The following is an 18,459-nucleotide window of genomic DNA, read 5'->3' on the forward strand; positions in this document are numbered from 1 at the left end:
AGACTGAGAGGCTGATGAATAGAGATTTAGTGGCAGGAGTCTGAGAAGCTGGCTTGCTTTTCTTGAAAATGACAAGAAAACCCTCCAAACACCACAAAGGAAAATTGACCTCCTTCCCAAGGAACACTATTCTTCCCCATCCTTTTCCATTTCATCTCATGGCTAAATTTTGAATATTGATGCCTTTTAAAAGAAAAGTATAGCAGAATCACCTTACAACTGTAACTTTCTAAATTACTTTCACATCCATGATCTAATTTGAGCCCTGGAGTACTCCCCAAAAGGCAAGCAGAACAGAGATTACTGAAGCTTCAGAGGTGTTAAATTATTTACTCAAGGTCCCAGATGTCCATTCCTCCTTCACTGGGTCTGGCCTCTCTCTTTTGGCAGGCAGAGAGGGGCTGCAAATGATCCCCATGACTAATGACTTTCTCTTCGCAGAATTATGCTTTTTCCATTTCTCCATTTGAGAGAGAATTAAGGGGAGGTATGAGGCCTATGACGACCATATCCCGCTCTTCGAAAGAGACAGGAAGATAACTATTTTTGGATATAAGATCTCTGGGGAAGGGAACTCAGTAACAGTGGTTTGGGGAAATATTAATACCTCCTAGAGTCTAAAAGTTCTTTACCCAATCTCATCCCATCTCTTCTCTCTTGCTCTTCTATAGAAGGCCTTTCCTTCTCTCTGAGACAACCATCCATCTATTCTGTATCTTACATATAACTAATTTTTTTTTACATGTCATCTCTCCTTTACATGTTTACATATTGTCTCCTTGAAGGCAGGAACTGTTTTTTAAAATCTTTTGTAATCCTAGCACTTTAGAAAAATGCTGACTGACTACAAACAACTGATTGCCTATCCCCTAAAAGATTTCAAGTCGTCCTCAAATTTTCCTGCCTCCAATATAAACAACCCCAAACTCCAGGACTTCGATAAAGAACTTTTCAGCAATTTAATGGAAACTCTCCCCTATCCATCCCAAATGATCAAGTCTGATTCATGGCAGTAAATTTGGCTCGTATAGTAGAAACTGGAAAGTGAATAGTATATATAGTTTGGCCTATATATAAGTGTTAAGTTCCTCTTCTTAGGGCCCTGGCAAAACCCTTTCCCCCTCCATGTACTCACTCTTCCTCCATTCATATTTAGTTTGGTTTGATGTCTGGGCTCTGATCTCATCCCTCAGCTCACTTAGTCAGAGCCAATCCCCCCAAGAAGGAGTCTGGCCTAGGTACTATCCATAGAAGAAGGGAATCTCCATCAGGATCCTATGGAAAGATACTGAGAATTCTGGAGAGAGATATCTAGAATAAGGGAGAAGGGGCACCTCCATTTAGGCTCCTACAGAGCAGCCCTGTATGTTTCCATAAGAGGATGTTGAGAGTTCTGGAGAAGGTAGACAGGGGAAGAGATGATCTCCACCTCAGTTCTACCAGGGAAATGGCATGGAAGGAGGATGCCACTCATTCTACTAGAGTAGCAGTTCTCAAAGTGTGGCCTGGGAGCCTCAGGGGGGCTCCTTGACCCTTCTGGAGGCCTACAAGGTCAAAATATTTTCATAATAATACTAATACTTTTAAATTTCTAATATAATAAATGTCTATGGGTAGAACTTATAAAAAAACTCTTTGTGGGAGTGCCCAAAGTGGTCTTAATGGGTCCTTAGAATAAAAAGCTTGAGAAACAATGTACTAGAGCTATTCAAAACCAGGATTCTTGGTTATACAGTTGTTCTTATTTTCCTCAGTCTCTATTTAATTAAATTTGCTTTTTTTTAATTATTCTGAAGCTGACAAATAACTTATAAAGAAAAACAGAAAATAAAGATTACTTATGACAGTGTGAATACCTATGAATCCCTATATACAGCTTGTTTTATTTTAAGTATATATAACATTTAGCATGGATTCTTGTAGTTTTTCTAAGAATAGTCCCTGCCATGAGGCAGGGTTAGCTCACCAAAATTCCAGTTAGAAGGTATCATGGGAAAGGCCTCAGGCTAAGTTAAGAGACCCCCTATCTAGCCTATGATCTCACATTGGACAATTTTAACTAACCCCTCCTTGAAATTCTTCCTTTGGCTTTCATGATGCTATGCTCTCCAAATTCTCCTTCTACCTCTGATCATCTCTTCTCTGTTTCTTTCTCTGAGTCATCATCTTCATGTCTAATTGTGCATGGCTGAGCACACTCTCCAACATTTAGTTCTCCGATCTTTTCTCTACCTAGGCTCTCCTCCAAACAAGTTCCCCTGTCAACTTCTCTGTTTCCATTAATAGTATCATCACTTCTCCATCAAAACCTCATCTTTCCCACCACTCTGACCTTTACCTCCAAAACCCAATTGGTCACCAAATGGCACATTTAAATTCTCTTGCTTCCTAATCCCACTACCACCACTGAATTTCAGTTGCTCATCACTCCCATACTGGCCTCCTAACTGGCTTCCCTCCCATCTTTAGTGTCTCCTCTGTCCAATCTGTCCTAAACACATGGTTGCTAAAATAAGCCACTTTCATCATATGTTTCATCATGTCCTGGTACAAAACTTTCATGGCCAATAGCCCCATTTAGGGGTTCATGCTAAAAAAGTCTTTAATGTCACCTTAAGCAGTAACTAATTGCTAAAGATATCATGATTAACATAGTAAATGACCCATTTTGGTCCTGTTATTGAAAGCAATAGGAGGAACAAAAAAAAAAAAAAAAAACTGAGAGGGGCAGCTGGGTAGCTCAGTGGATTGAGAGCCAGGCCTAGAGACGGGAAGTCCTAGGTTCAAATCCGGCCTCAGACACTTCCCAGCTGTGTGACCCTGGGCAAGTCACTTGACCCCCATTGCCTACCCTTACCACTCTTCCACCTATAAATCAATACACAGAAGTTAAGGGTTTAAAATTAAAAAATGGGGCAGCTGGGTAGCTCAGTGGAGTGAGAGTCAGGCCTAGAGACAGGAGGTCCTAGGTTCAAACCCGGCCTCAGCCACTTCCCAGCTGTGTGACCCTGGGCAAGTCACTTGACCCCCATTGTCCACCCTTACCAATCTTCCACCTATGAGACAATACACCGAAGTACAAGGGTTTAGAAAAAAATTAAAAAAAAAAGATAAAAAAAAACTGAGAACCAAAGACCTAAAGGATCATAAACATATATATATACACACACAGATATATAAAGATAATATGAAGGTATTGGACCAGATGGTCTCTTTCTGTACAGAACTAGATAGAGCTGTAAGGGGCTTCAGAGACCATCTAGTCCAACACCTTCATTTTATATGGGAGAAAATTGAGACATGGGTTTTACCCAAGATCACACAGGTAATGTCAGAGGCAGAATTTGAGCACAGTCCCTCTGACTCTAGAGTCAGTCTTCTTTCTCCCAAGTATAAAATCCAAGTTCCTCAGAATGGCATTTGAAGGTCCTCTATAATCCAGGTCTAACTAATCTTTCCAGTTTTCCTTCTTACACTTCCCTTCTCTTCCAACCAGACTGGTCCATTTGCCATCCTCTGACCAAGGCTTCTCACCTCCTCATCTCTGATCATATAATTTCATCTTCCCTTCCCCCACTGTAGGAATGTCTACCTTTAATAAATACATTGATTAATGACTGATTTATCATTTTCTAAGTGATCCCCTCCCAGCTGTGCTCCTGACTTCTAGACTCCAAAACCTTGGCTGCTGTCTCTTTCTAGAATTTCCCTTAGCACCTAGAGCCTCCTTGCCCTAGAATATCCAATTACCCAGAAAGACTTTTTTTTAACCCCTTACCTTCTGTCAGAATCAATCCTGAGTATTGATTCTAAGGGAGAAGAGCGGTAAAAGTTAGGTAATAGAGATTAAGTGAAATGCCCAAAGGTCATATAGCTAAGAAGTATCTGAAGGGAGATTTGAATCCAGAACTCCTATGTCTAGGCCAATCTCAATCCACTGAGCCATCTAGCTGCCCCAACTTCCCCACTCCCCCCCATCCCCACCCTCACCTCCCAGGAAGCCTTCTAATTCTGGAATCTCTCTTTCTACCAAGCCAGCCTCCCTGCTCCCATTGTTGAGTTCCTCCTGAGATCTCTTTTTGTGGAAAAGCCAAAGCTGTCCAGATTTCATTCCTCTTCCATCTCTGCTTCTGATTCTTGTGCTTTAAAGTCATGTCTCCTTCCCAGGGACACCCACACACAATATTTAGATGAACAGAACTAAAAGACCAAAGGGAATCTGACTCCCTGCTTCTAGGATTGATTACAACGAACTGCAAACTCAGCTCCCTTCTATATACCAAGACTAGGCTGTGTGCAATTTAATTATGAAACATTAGATAATCATTTTTGAAATGATTGCTATGAAGGCTTAAACTTTTTTACCAATCAAAACTATTAAAAATCAGAGTCCTTTCTTTTAAAAAAAAAAAAATCTCCATCTCCCTCTACCTCCATTTCTCCCACACCTTCTTAGTTCCCTTTTGTACATTGCTTTCTCCCATTAGACTGTAAACTCCCTACAAGTACAACCAGTTTCTTTTTACTTTCACATGTATCCTCAGTGCTTGGTCCAGTGCCCAACATATAAAAAGCACATAATAAATGCTTCTTTCCTTCCCAATCCTAGGTGCAAGCCACTGTACTCAGCCTTGAGGGGTTATGAAGATGACACAGTCTAGTCCCTCAAGAAGTTTATAAGATAATAAAGGTAAAAGATCGTTTATACAAAGATGATTCAAGGCAGACTAATAAGGGCAAAGAAAAGAGTTAGACAAAGGACTATATGATCTAAGGAGGGAGAAATCCCTTTCAATTGGTAATGAGGTGCAATAAGGGAAGGCTGCCTGGAGGGGATGGCACGTGAAGAAAGAGAAGGGGGTCAGCAGACTGAGATATGGACAGAATTTATTCTAGACTCAAGATGAAGCTGGCACAAAAAAGTAAGTGTACAAGAGAAGATCAAGAACAATTAGAAGTCCATTTTGCCTAGAATATTGAGTGTGTGAAAGGAAACAGTATGAAATCGGGCTGAAGAAATAGGATGGCTCGGATTATGGAGGACCTTGAATGATAAATTAAGGACTATGTTTTTCATTCTACATACAAGGAGAGACAGAAGGTTTTTAAATCAAGGTGTGATGGAGTCAGACCTGTGCTTCAGAAAGATTTTTTTGGCAGTTGTCTGAGGGACAGATTAAAAAAGGGAAAAGGCCAGAAGCAGGGAATCTAGTTAGGAATTTATTACAATGGCCCATGTGAGAATGCTTATGAACCTGAAATAGAGTGGAGGCCACGTGAGTACAGAAAAGGGGCCAAATGACAGAGATGCTGTACAGAGAGAATCCATGGAATTTGGCAACTGGTTAGATATGGGGGGTGATGGAGAGAGAGAAGAGACAAAGACAAAGAGGCTTCGAACCTGGAAGGCCAGGAATATGATATCATCAACAGAAATAGGGAAGCTGGAAGAAAGGTCAGTTTTTAGGGGAAAGGTGTTAAGTTCCAAGAGGCAGCACCAAAAGCTGGCCTCAGAGATAGGGAGACTTGGGTCTTTCTGACACATTCTGGTTGTGCCACCACGGGCAAGTCCCATAATCTCTTATTGCTCTAAACAAGGAGACTCAAACAAGAGTTTATTCAATTCTTTTAAGATGTGCTGGGCACTGTGCTAACTGCTAGGAATACAGTTACAAGCAAAGAGCTAGTTCTTGCCCTCGAAGAGTCTGCATTTGAACAGAGGAAAACAACAGGCTTTGAAGAGCTCGGGGAGGAAGGGAGAGAGCTCAGGAAGTAACCTCCTGGGGTTAGAGTGATGAAGTCTAGAGAATGAAGAAGGGCTCTTCTGGACCCTTCCTCGAAATAGAAATTTCACAACGAAATAAATGCCAAGTAGGGGGCATGGTGATGATCTAGCCCTTTCCTCAAAATTGGAAGCTCCAGGAAGAAATCGCCATTGGGAGAAGCTAGCAGAGGGGGACATGGTGATGGTCTAGCCCCTTCCTCAAAATTGGAAGCTCCAGGAAGAAATCATCAGTGGGAAAAGCTAGAAGGAGGGGGGGGTGGAAGGATGGTGATGGTCTAGACCAGTGATTCCCTAAGTGGACGCTGCAGTGATCCAGGAAGGTGGTGATGGTCACAGGTACATTTATCTTTCCTATTAATTGCTATTAAAATTTTTTAAAAATTAATTTCCAGGGGGCTAAGTAATACTTTTTCTGGAAAGGGGGCGGTAGTCCAAAAAAGTTTGGGAACCACTGGTCTAGCCCTTTCCTTAAAATTGGAAGCTCCAGGAAGAAATCACCATTGGGAGAAGCTAGCAGGGGGGGCATGGTGATGGTCTAGCCCCTTCCTGAAAAATTGGAAGCTCCAGGAAGAAATCACCATTGGGAGAAGCTAAAAGTGGGGCATGGTGATGGTCTAGTACCTTCTTCAAAATGGAAGCTCTAGGAAGAAATCACCAGTAGGAGAAAGAGGTCAAAGAGTGAAGGGAGAAAACTGCTAAGACATGGTGGCAAAGTCTGAAGAGTGAAGCATTAATAGTTAAGTCCTCCCTGAAAACTCTCTAAAGCAACTCTTTTTGTTTTTTGCAAACCCTTACCTTTTGTCTCAGTATCATTTCTAAGACAGAAGAACAGCAAGGGCCTAGGCAATCAGGGTAAGTGACTTACCCAGTCACACAGCTAGGAAGTATCTGAGGCCACACATCTGAATCTAGGTCCTCCCAACTCCAGGCCAGGTGCTCTATCCAATATATTACTAGCTGCTCCTTGAGGCAATTCTTTAAGATGATAAATAGCAGAAAAGGTGTGGATTTGCATTGATAGGAGGAGTTTTCCTCACCTAGGAGTTCCCAGTCCCAGTAAATTCATAGAACCATGGGGCAGCTAGGTGGCTCAGTAGATAGAAAGCCAGGCCTAGAGAAGGGAAATCCTGGGCTCCAATCTGGCCTCAGACACTTTCTAGTTGTGTGACCCTGGAAAAGTCACTTAAACCGCCCCCCCCCCCCAGCTCATACTACTCTTTTAACACAGAACTAATAAAGAGTGTTGATTCTAGGATGGAAGGTAAGAGGTTTTTTTAAAGAAAGAAGTTACAGGTTCAGTCCCTATCTCTGTTCCTACTGTAAATTCAGTTTTGAAGGTGTTGGGTTTAAAGTAATATTTAAATCCTCTCTATTCTTCAAGATTAAAGTTAGGTACTCAGCCCTTCCACATAGACCTCCCCTGTCCAAGGAAATAGCTCCCTCCTCTAAACTACTACAGCCCCTATTTTCAATATCCTTTATACAACACTCACATTATATTGCCTAATCCCTTACCTCATTTTTTGGCAGGGAGACCTGTGATTTCACGGTTACTGAGAGATCCTCGGTGAGGAAACTCCTCCTACCAAGGCAGGTCCACACCTTCTCTGCAAAACTTAGAGAAATACCAATGGCACTTAGCCACTCCATAAGGTCACCAGGCCAGTAGGCTGGACTTGACCTCAGGTCACCTTATCTCAAGGGTCAGCTCTCGATCCATGAAGCCACACTGTCTTCCAACACTGCCTCTTAGTTATGTTTCATACACATATGGCTTGCCTCCCTGCTAACGTAAACTCCTTGGAGGAAGTTAACAGCACAATACCTTTTTTTCTTGTACCTCTCACAGCACTTGGCATGGGGCTAAGCCCAGAGCAGGTGCTCAGTGAGGTCCTGTCGCTTGCTTAAATGAGCTTACCAGCTGTTTGTTGAAGTTCTGGACACACTGCTCGAATTGTTCATCCTTAGTCTCATCTGCCTTCCCTAACTTCTGGAGGACCTAGAAAGAGAAAGATGGAAAGAGCATGTTACACCAAAAATAAAAAAAAAATAAAAAAAAAACTAGGAGTCCAGGTCCTGTCCTTTAACCAGAGAGGGTAGTTACACTTATTTTCTCCTCAACCACTTTCCCTAATTCCCAACCACAAGAAACATGCTCCCCCTCAACCCAAAGTATAGCAGTTTTCCATGTGCCTGTTGATGCCAAAACTGGTCCCCAAGGGAGTCCCCCTTTCATTGGAGACTACTGGCTCACCCCTTGACCAACCAGCTCCCTGGGCAGAGAAAAGGCCTAAAGGGATCACAATCCATGAGACTGGACCAGGACTTTTTCAGTAAAGTCCATGATATCACCCCTTCAGTCTTAAGGGCTGGGCAAGATCCCCCCCCCAAAAAAAAGCCCCATCTCTCTCTTCACAGACTGTCAGCTCTCTTGAGTGGGAGAGAGGGAGAAGGAAAAAACAGACATTTGAGGAGACAATGAGGGCACAGAAGAGAATATGGATGGGCTGGAATTTGCTCACATAGTTTATTTCTTCACCTTTATGACTAAAAGAGAACTTCCCAGACTTTGGCATGATATATATGTAGAAATAGATATAGATATATAGATTTTTTTTAATCCAAGTGGTTGCAACCTCCTCACTTTCCTTCCCCCTCCCACCCCCCATCTCCAACATGCACAGACAAACATACACACACACACACTCTCTCTCTCTGTCCTCTGAGAAGGGTCTCTCTCCCTCTCTAAGTCTCAGCTGTGTGGCCCTCAGCTGTTTCTTGGTCAAAGAAAGATAAGAGTGAGAGAAGGGATAGAAAAACAATAAAGAGACAGTAACAGAAGAAGAGGGCTTTGTGAGAGACAGGGGGAGGTAGAGGCAGATGGACAATTGACTTCTGCAACGTAGCATGCATCTGTTGGGGAAATTTTAAAGTCCAACAAAGACATTTTCAAAGCAGGACCCAGCAAAGGAAGTGGTTAAAGACAGATCTGGGAGGCTGACAACCATGGGTGTAGAAGACTGCACATAATGTCCGCCAAGGTTAATGTGTTGGCTAGCTTTGTTGAGCTGGGGTTTTTTTCTTTCTTTTTTCATTTTTGTTATAAGAGACGTCTCTCTGAGAAAGAAGAGGGAAGACTGATATGCTAGGAAATAAAAATGATATGAAAACAAAAAATGTCAAAAATGCAAATTTACAAAACACCTCTGGGGAATGACCATAAAGACTTCCTTGATGTGTGGCAAACTGCAAGGAGACCATGGACCAAAGTTCTACAGGATGGGCAGGCCTGGATCCATCCAGATTGGATGAAATCACAAATCCCCTAGGATTTTCTAGTACCCTTCCCCCATCATCCTCAACAGATCATAATGGACCTTCCTAGTGTCCCATTACCTTCAGGCAAATAAGGAAGAAGAACTAGACTAGAACAGAGAGATCATCTGGGCAAAGGAATAATTAGAATTAGGTTGGAAAGATAAGAAAGCAAGTGACAAAGGAGGATAAGAATAACCTTGAGGTAATGAGGCTCAAATGAGATACTAGACAGGAAAGCACCTTACAGCATGTAAAATGGCTATACAAATGCAAAGGATTATTAATATTAAACTCTTTTAAAGAAGCTAGAATGTTCCCTGCTCCACGTGAATCCATTCTCACCAGATGATGATACTTCCAGAACTGCCAAGATTCCGTCTGGAGTGGAAGAGTGTCTCTTGCCAAACTTGCAGGGATTCTTGGCTTTATATTCTCATTTCTTCCTCCCCAGACCCTTCCTGCCCCCCACAGAAATGTCCCATTCAGGGACCTTTAGTCACACTTAGCTTTCAAAGTTGGGCTGAGTATGTGTTGAGAGGAGCTCCAGATAAAGAAAGACCATGATAAATTTACTACAGACTGTCTGTCTAAAAGGGTCTGCTGGGCTTCAGGCCACAGCCTCACTCGGACTCTCATACACTCTATCTACCACCCCTAATCATCCACTTGAACTCCCCTCAAAAAGGAACATTTCCTATCATTAGTCCCTCTCTGCCGCTGATTTCACTAAAGAACAGGCTTCCCTGCTGTCACCACCAACCCCCTACTACACCAAACACTCCAAAAATTGTGGCTTAATTTAATCTGATGAATAAAATAGGATATTACTGTGCTATAAGAAATGACGAATATGAACAATTCAGAGAAACACTGGAAACTCTATACGAACTGATCTAAGAGTATAATAAGCAGAATCTATATGTAATAGGTAATCCCATCTCTGTGTCTTTGCTTTTCTCATTCCTCCTCCCTATAATGTTATCCCTGCTTCTCTCTATCTCATGCCTACCTGTAATAATCCAATTCAAGTTCCACCTCCTCCATGAAGTCTCCCTTGGCTATTCCAACCCACAGTAATATCTCCTTCTTCTGATCTCCAAGAGCATTTACTGTCTGCATCTTACTTAGCATTTGGCCTAAATGCACATCTATCTATGTGCATGTACTGTCTCTACTCAACTGATGTCTCAGCTCTTCCAGGGCAACAAAATGATAGACAGGCAGGTGGACAGACAGAAAGACAGGCCGGTAGGTAGGTAGGTAGGCAGGCAGACAGAGAGATGAGATGAGATGAGATGAGATGAGATGAGATGAGATGAAATGAGATGAGATGAGAGAGAGAGAGAGAAAGAGAGAGAGAGAGAGAGAGAGAGAAAGAGAGAGAGAGAGAGATGGAGAGATAGACAAGTGGGCAGACAAACACAGAAATAGACAGGCAGAGAGATGAGGATGAATAGATGGATGGATGGATAGATAGATAGATATAGATAGATAGATAGATAGTAGAGATATAAATGGAAAAACTGATATCTATATTTGTATCTTTTTGTAGATAGGTAAGAAATAGATATATCAGAAGAAAAACAACTGCTTGAACACATGGGCTGATGGGGATATTATTGGGGATGTAGACACTAAACGATAACTAGTCCAACTATCAATAATATGGAATTAGGTCTTGATCAATGATGCAAGTAAAACCCAGTGGAATTGTGTGTCAGTTACAGGGACATGGCGGAGTTTAGGGTAGAAGGAAAGAACATGAATCATGTAACTATGGGAAAATATTCAAAATCAAAATTAAAAAAAAGAAACAGCTATATCTGAATTGTTTGACATATATGTACATATGTATGTATATGTAGAGTAAAACATATACCTTATCTCTTTCAGCACCCAGCCCTTATCAGCATCAAAAGAGGTTTTTGATGAGGCGAGGAAATTGAGGCCTAAAAAGGTTAATTAAGTAGCTTGTCTTAGATCACCAAAGCCCTTTTAGAACAGAGTAATGGCTAGGATTTCTAGTTCAGTGTTCTTTTCAATACATTAAACCCAGGCTTTATGTTTATATATTGTTTTGGGAAGCCTGATGATATCAAATGATTTTCTGTTTCCCAAATAACACCAAACATCTATATAACCCAGATCTTCCACTATCTCATTTTATCAGCACAGATTGTTTTCTGAAGGAAAAAAAAAAAAGAGATCTTCCATGGGCCTCTTTCATTTAATGGTCTCTGCTACTTGAGGAAAAAGGACATAAAAGAAATAGATCATTTATCCTCTCTATTGTATAGATAGGGAAATTAGAGGCCAGAAAGATGAAATGGACTTTGTTGTTATCTAAACTTTGTTATCTGACACAGATTTAAGTCCAGACTTCTGAATTCAGCAAACACTAAATAAATTCTTGCTAAATTGAATTGCAGAGGTCATTAACTCCCAATCTGGGGTTCATTCCACTAAACCAAGTTCTCTCTGTCTCTTTCCCTCCCCTCTTCTTCCTCCTAGAGGTGACACACATTTAACACTTAATAAATGTTCACTCTGAGGGCATTTTTTCTCCACAGACCCTAAATTAGACCTCCAATCTCTGGGAAGTCTATAGGAGGCCACCTTACTAGAGTATCTTTACCTAAAATAAGGAGGTCATCCTTTCTCAGGCCATACTATACTATCCACATCAGGAGTGGGCCATACCACTCACTGCCCTTACTTAGTCCATACTACTTTATATTCTTACTTAGGGCAGCAAAATGGCACAGTAAATAGAGTAGAGTGCCAAACCCAGAGTCAGAAAGACTCATCTTCCTGAGTTCAAATATGATCTCCAACTCCTAGCTGTGTAATCCTGGGTAAATCATTTAACCCTGTTTGCCACAGTTTCCTCATCTGTAAAATGAACTGGAGAAGGAAATGGCAAACCACTTTTTTTTTTAATTATATAAAAGTTGCTTTATTACCTTGTGTTTTAGCACAAAAATAGTCTTTTGAAAAGATTCTATTTTAAATATCAAAGTTCCCCAAAAGGTTTTAGACAAATTAGCAAAACAACTGTGGCTTATTCTATTTGTCTTATAAGGTGTAGTAGAAACCAACTTTTCTTTAGCTGTTCATCTCTGCCAAAAAAACCCCAAAAGGGGTCCATGAAGAGTCAAAACTGAACTGAAACTGAAACTGAAACAACAGAACAACAAATTAAGAATTAATTAAGGCGTCCTTTGAAGCCTGTGAGTCCCAATCTCCCCAACTTAGCCCCTTGAGGGCCAGGACCTCATTTAACCTTTTACATCCTCCAGGCCCCTGGCACAATGTTCCCAACAGAGAAGACCATCTCTGACCTCTGACCCTTCTCCTTCCTCTCCAGCTGCTAAAAGAAAAGCTGTCTAAGCCATTTTCTGTGAGCCCACCCCCTGGTTCAGAGGGGGAGGGCTGCTTTATCTAGGTTGCTGCCCGAGCCACATTCCTCCTCACCAGCCTACAGCTCTTCTTGACCATCCCTCCAAACGGGCCTGTCAGGAGAGATCAGGGCTCGCTCGGATGGCAGATGCTCTGGCAGCAGAAGAAACACGGTCCAAGTACATGCAAAGGCACACGTATGGGATCCCACACGGTAGACCAAGCTGAAAAAACAGGAAAAGCTCCCCCTCCCCGAGAAATAAATGCCTGAGGCTGTTCGTTGCAAGGGCAATGGAAATGCCCCAGGAGTAGCTAAGCCCTTAGCAGGACCAGTGGCTGGCTCTCTTTGTTCTTCTGCTTCTTCATCCAATAAAGACTGGGGGATTCCTGGAGGCTCTCCCCACACCGGGCACAGGCTTGGTGTTCCTTCCCAAACCTCCCAGGCTGGCTGAGCCCCACAGGCTGAGCCCCAGATGTCTCTTCTGTCCCGCACAGCCCCTGGCTAGGAGACACTTCCTCGAACCCTGAGGATTTACTGGTCAGAGGAGAAGCAGACTGCAATTGGTTTTGACAGAAACTGGAATGCTGAGACTCCTCCCTGGCCACACACTGACTTTGATAAATGACTGCATCTCCTTGTAGCCTTCCTAAGAGGATTCTGGGGCTTTCTGTTTCTCCCGTCTAGCCTCTGTGGTGCCACTGACGCTGAGCTCTGAATTCAGAAAGTACTCAAAATGCTGCCTCATTCAATTCATGGGATCACAGATGAAGGGCTGGAAGGGACCTCTACAGTCATCTAGTCCAACCCCTTCATCTCACGACTGGTGAAACAGGCAGGAGGAAAGACCACAGGTTTGGAACCTCGAAAGCCTTTGGGTCCAACCGACTCCCTCATTTATATGTGAGGAACCTGAGCTGCAGAAGGGTTAAATGACTGACCCAGGCCACACAGCTAGTAAGTGTTTATCATAGGATTTTGACTCGGATCATCTTAATTCTAGGGCAACTAAGTGGACAGAGGGCTGGGCCAGGAATGGGGAAGATTCATCTTCCCGAGTTCAAATCTGACTTCAGACACGCACTAGCTGTATTACCTTGAGCAAGTCACTTAACTGCTTGTCTCAGTTTCCTCATCTGTTAAAAAAAAAAAAAAAAAAAAAAAAAAAAAAAAAAGCTGGAGAAGGAAATGGCCAACCACTACAGAATCTTGCCAAGGAAACTCCAAATGGAGCCTCGAAGAATCAGACACAAACAACTACCTCTTAATTCTAAGTCCACTGTGGTTCAATCCAAGCCACTTCCTGGACAGCTCCTCACCACAACTTTACTCTCTTGCCAGCCCTATTCTCTTAGCATCTTCAACCAGGAAGCCCCTCTCAGAGATCTCTGATAACTGATTTTTTGCCTTATCTTGCTAAGACCTAGGCTTCCAACTCCACCTCCTAGCAGTCTTTTCACTGCTGTTGGCATCCTTCTTCCTTCCTCCCCCACCAAGTCTTCGATGTTTTGTCTCCCCTCATTCAATTATATAAGTTCTCTGAAGACAGAGAGCGGCTGTCTTCCTTATTTATACAGGCTGTCCCAAAAGTATTTGTATTGTGTGCCTGACATGCAATAATCTCTTAATAAATACTTTATCGAGGGCAGCTGGGTGGCTTGGTGGATAGAGAGCCAGACCTGAAGCCAGGAGGTCCTAGGTTGAAATCTGGCTCAGACACTTCCTAGCTGTGTCACCCTGGACAAGTCACTTAACCTCCATTGCCTAAACCTTACTGCATTTCTGCCTTGAAACCAATACTTATCATTGATTCAAGACAAAAAGGTAAGGATTATTTTTTATTAATAAATAAATATTTTATCAATTCATCTTCTCTTCCTGACTCCAAGTCCAGTGCCTTATCCATTTGTAGTTCAATTAAATTACTTGCCCAGTGTCACATAGGAATCAGAAATGGGACTTGAACTTAAAGTCTTCTTACCCCAAAGCAAGTGTTCCATCCACTGTATCGTTTATTCAATTCAATCCAATGGCATAAACATTTATGAAATGTCTACAATGTGCAAAGGATTGAGACAAGAGGACAAGAGAGGAATTCAAATACAAAAATTAAACAGTCCCTGCCTTCAAATGGGATAGATAAGTGCATAAGTAACTAACTATTAAACATATTTGAAATAATAGGAAGTCATTTCAGGAGGGAGGAAGTGCTAATAACAGGGACATTTCCGGTCATATTCTCTCCCTTTCCCTCCAATTCGCCAACACCTCAGAAAATGACACTACCCTTCTAATCAGCTGCTAAGAAAAAAACACCTCAAGCACCTAGCTCTTGGGAATGGCAACCCAGCAAAGAGGCAATCGGTCCTAAACCATCCACTCTTAGGTACCCATTACATACATTACATAAAACTACTGACATCCACTCATTTTCAAATAATTCATAAAGATTCTTTCCCTGTCCACCCCTCAAAATAAACGTAGGCACTTGGGGGGTGGGGAACAATCCCTGGGGTCCCCAGAGAAAGCCACTAACCTGTAGCATCTTTAGCATCCTCTCTCCAAATGACTTGTGACTTTGGAGGCAGAGAATAAAACAGCTAAACTCTAGGCTCATCCTGTCATCTACTGATGAATAATTATGACAGCTCTCTCCCCAGGAAAAGGATATTATCTCACCCAGGTCTGTGGTCTGAGGGGACCACAGAAACCCAATGGTGCATATTCAGACAGAGACTGACAAACACTGCCCAACTTGTGCACACCCCATCCATCCACTCAAAAACAAAGAGGAACCTATGAGCAGACATTCATTCAGAAGACATACTGAGTGCCTAATATGCACTAGCCACCGTAATTAAAAGTCTGAGCTCAAAGTCAGGAGACTTCGGTTCTAGTCTTATCTCTTGAGGGACCTCAAGAGATCATCTTGTCCTAATTCTCTCATTTTTATAGCTGACAAGACATCAGTCCGGAGTATCTGAATGACTTGCCCAAGGTCACTTCCCACCAATTAAGTAAGTGGGATCAGGATTCTAGCCAAAGTCCTCTGGCTCCAAATGTAACATTCTCTTCAATTGCTACACCACATCTAACCTTGGCCAAGCCATTTCAACCTTAGAGAATCATTGGATCGTGGGCATATAGATCCTATAGATAGATATAGAGATCAGGGTTTCTTAACATGGGATCATTTTCAGGGGGTCTGTGACCTTGGATGGAGAAAAGAATTAAATCTTTATTTTCACTAAGCTCTTGCTGTGAGTAATTTTTAGTAGTGCTCAACTCTTCGTAACCCCATTTTGGGGGTTTTCTTGGCAGAGATACTGAAGTGGTTTGTCCTTTCCTTCTCCAGCTCATTTTATAGACGAGGAAACTGAGGTAACCAGGTTTGAGTGACATGCTCAGGGTCACAAAGCTAGCAAGTATCTCAGGGTGGAACTGAACTCAGGAAAATAAGACTTTCTGAAGCCAGGCCTGGAATTCTACCCACTGTACCACCAAGCTCCCCCCAATCTTCATTGACTTCAATTGACTTCAATTATAAAGATAAACAATTATCCTGAGAAGATGTCCATAGATTTCACCAGGCTGCCAAAGGGATCCATGATACAAAAAAAGGTTAAATACCCCTGCTCTAATCCAAGCCTCTCCTTTTATAGATGAAAAAATTAAGACCCACATGAATAAAGTGGCACCCAATGCTCCGAAATCTCAAATGTAGTAGAGCTGGGATTTGAACCCAAGTTTCTTGACTTACTGACCTATTACATTTTCTACTAAACCTGAGATGTATACATGCTCTGAACTGGTAGCACATCTCCGAACTTGTATCAGAGACTGAGTTTTTATGGGAGGCAGGGCTTATACTCTATAGGCTAGGAGTTGGGAAATCTGGGTTCTATTCCTGGATCTGCCACTAGAGTTCTAGAGGATGTTGGACAAGAAACTTTCTGAATGTCTTGTTTCCTCAGCTGGAAAATGAGCATAGCCATTATTAGCCTTGCCTGTCCACTTCATATCATGAGGCTATCATGAGGAGCCAGTGAAATAATGTAAATAGAAGCATTTCAAAGTCCTGGACAAATGGAACTCAGTTTCCTCATCAGTAAAATGATGGGAGTTGGCTTCAATGATTTCTAAAGTCCCTTTCAACTTTGAAACTCCTGTGATATTCATAAAACTTCTGACTCTCTCAGACTTAAGTCTGATTTTCTAAGGCTATGTAAAGCTATGTAATTTTACAAATACCATTGAATTTTCAAAGCTGGAAGGGGGTAGATGTCACTGAGTAAGAAGATTTGTTATTCCTCAACAGTTATAGTGAATTGTTGAAGATCAGAGGAAGAAAAACTACTGAAGTATCGGTGACTTTCAATTATCTAGACTCTCCTTGTTCTCTTCCACACCAGATCAGTGAGGGACTTTATGACAAACCTAGAAACTAGCCAAGAAAATACTGAAAGGACAGAAGATCAATCTGGAAAGGCTGAAAATTAAACTAGCAAAAGGAATCAAGAGAAAAATAAAGAGACCTCCTCACTTGTACTGTTTATTTTGTTTTTATTTTTTCAACTATTTCATGTATCTAAACCCTGCTTCCTTCATAGCCAGCCTACACTTAATGATCATCCTTGCACCCCTTCTGACTGAGGCCTAAATCTCCCACTCCTGCCTCCATTTTTGCAGTCTTGTTTTACCCCCTCAGCCCCAGAGAGCCACATAAACTCTAGAGGGCAGTGGTCCCTAGTAGAAAATTTAGGTCTTTGCAGAAACAGTGTGGGTGAGCAGCCTAGTTCAACCCCATCATTTGACAAATGACAAAACAAGGTCTAGAAAGGAAAGAGACTTGTTCAAAGTCACACAAGTGAATTTCTATAAGACTTCAGAAAAGAACAAACATTTCTTGATTTCAGGCCAATATTTTTTCATTTAAATCAAATTATCTAGTGCCTTGTCTATGGGAATGGGCTAGGGGTGGTCTGTCCTCGAAGATGAATAAATGATAAGGGCTCTGGCAATCAAAATTTAAAAGCATAAGCTCCTACTATGTTCCAAGCATTATGTTAGGTGTTGTAGATACAAAGACAAAAATAAAATAGTTCCTGACCTCAAGGAGCTTATATTCTCTCAAGGAGCTTATATTCTCTCAGAGTACAGCTGAGGATTCCATGATATTCTAGCTAAATTGTAGCTAGTACAGATTGTATCTGCTCTGATGATTATGATCTCATCCCTCTTGGACAGGCAAATATTTCCAGACTTATAATAAACCACTCTGTGGCATCCCTCTCCCAATGCTGGGTGGCATCTGAGTGGCCCAACTGCTCCCTTTGTTGAGCATCATTGTGTGACCACAATAGAAAACAGTTTATAATCTAATCAAGAAGAAAAAGACAGTTATATGAAAAAGATCAAAGCATTGTACAGAAATTAAATGTGGTAGGAATTCAGAGGTAGGAAAAGTCCACTGAAAATACAGTAAAACAAGAATGTGAAATAATATCTTCTTATCGTGTGAAACAATGAATATGACTATAGGGAGCCAGGGAAAAACTTTTATGAACTGATACAAAGTGAAACATGCTGAATGTAGAAAATTATTACAGCAACTTGAATGGAAAGAACTAAAAAATGCTGTACACTGTGTAATTATAATGCTCAAGCCTGACCTTGAAAATAAGACATGATATATCACTTCCATACAAATGAGGGTATGGGAAAGTAATGGAATATGATTGTTCCATAAAAAATGACAAAAGAGATGATTTTGAATAAACTGCGTAAGACTTGTAAGGTCTGATGTTGGGTAGTAAGTAGAAATAAGAGACCAGTTTATATGACTAACAACATATTATAAAGACAAATGACTCTGAAAGACTTTAGGTCTGATTAATTCAGGATTCCAGAGGACTGATTATGAAACATGAATGCTACCCAGCCTCCGATTCAAGGTGGC

General features: G+C 41.6%; 1 protein-coding gene across 15 annotated transcripts in view; it reads right to left on the bottom strand.

Moving 5' to 3' along the window:
• The window catches only part of BIN1 (bridging integrator 1), a 147,744-nt gene that overhangs the window by 64,878 nt on the left and 64,407 nt on the right, over positions 1–18,459 (bottom strand). For all 15 annotated transcript variants that reach the window (XM_044669946.1, XM_044669949.1, XM_044669947.1 and 12 more), the window contains exon 2: positions 7,704–7,784. In XM_044669946.1, coding sequence (XP_044525881.1) covers positions 7,704–7,784 — 81 coding nt within the window. The remainder of the gene's footprint in view (positions 1–7,703; positions 7,785–18,459) is intronic.

The sequence above is a fragment of the Gracilinanus agilis genome, chromosome 3 (assembly GCF_016433145.1).
Source record: "Gracilinanus agilis isolate LMUSP501 chromosome 3, AgileGrace, whole genome shotgun sequence".
Lineage (NCBI taxonomy): Eukaryota > Metazoa > Chordata > Mammalia > Didelphimorphia > Didelphidae > Gracilinanus > Gracilinanus agilis.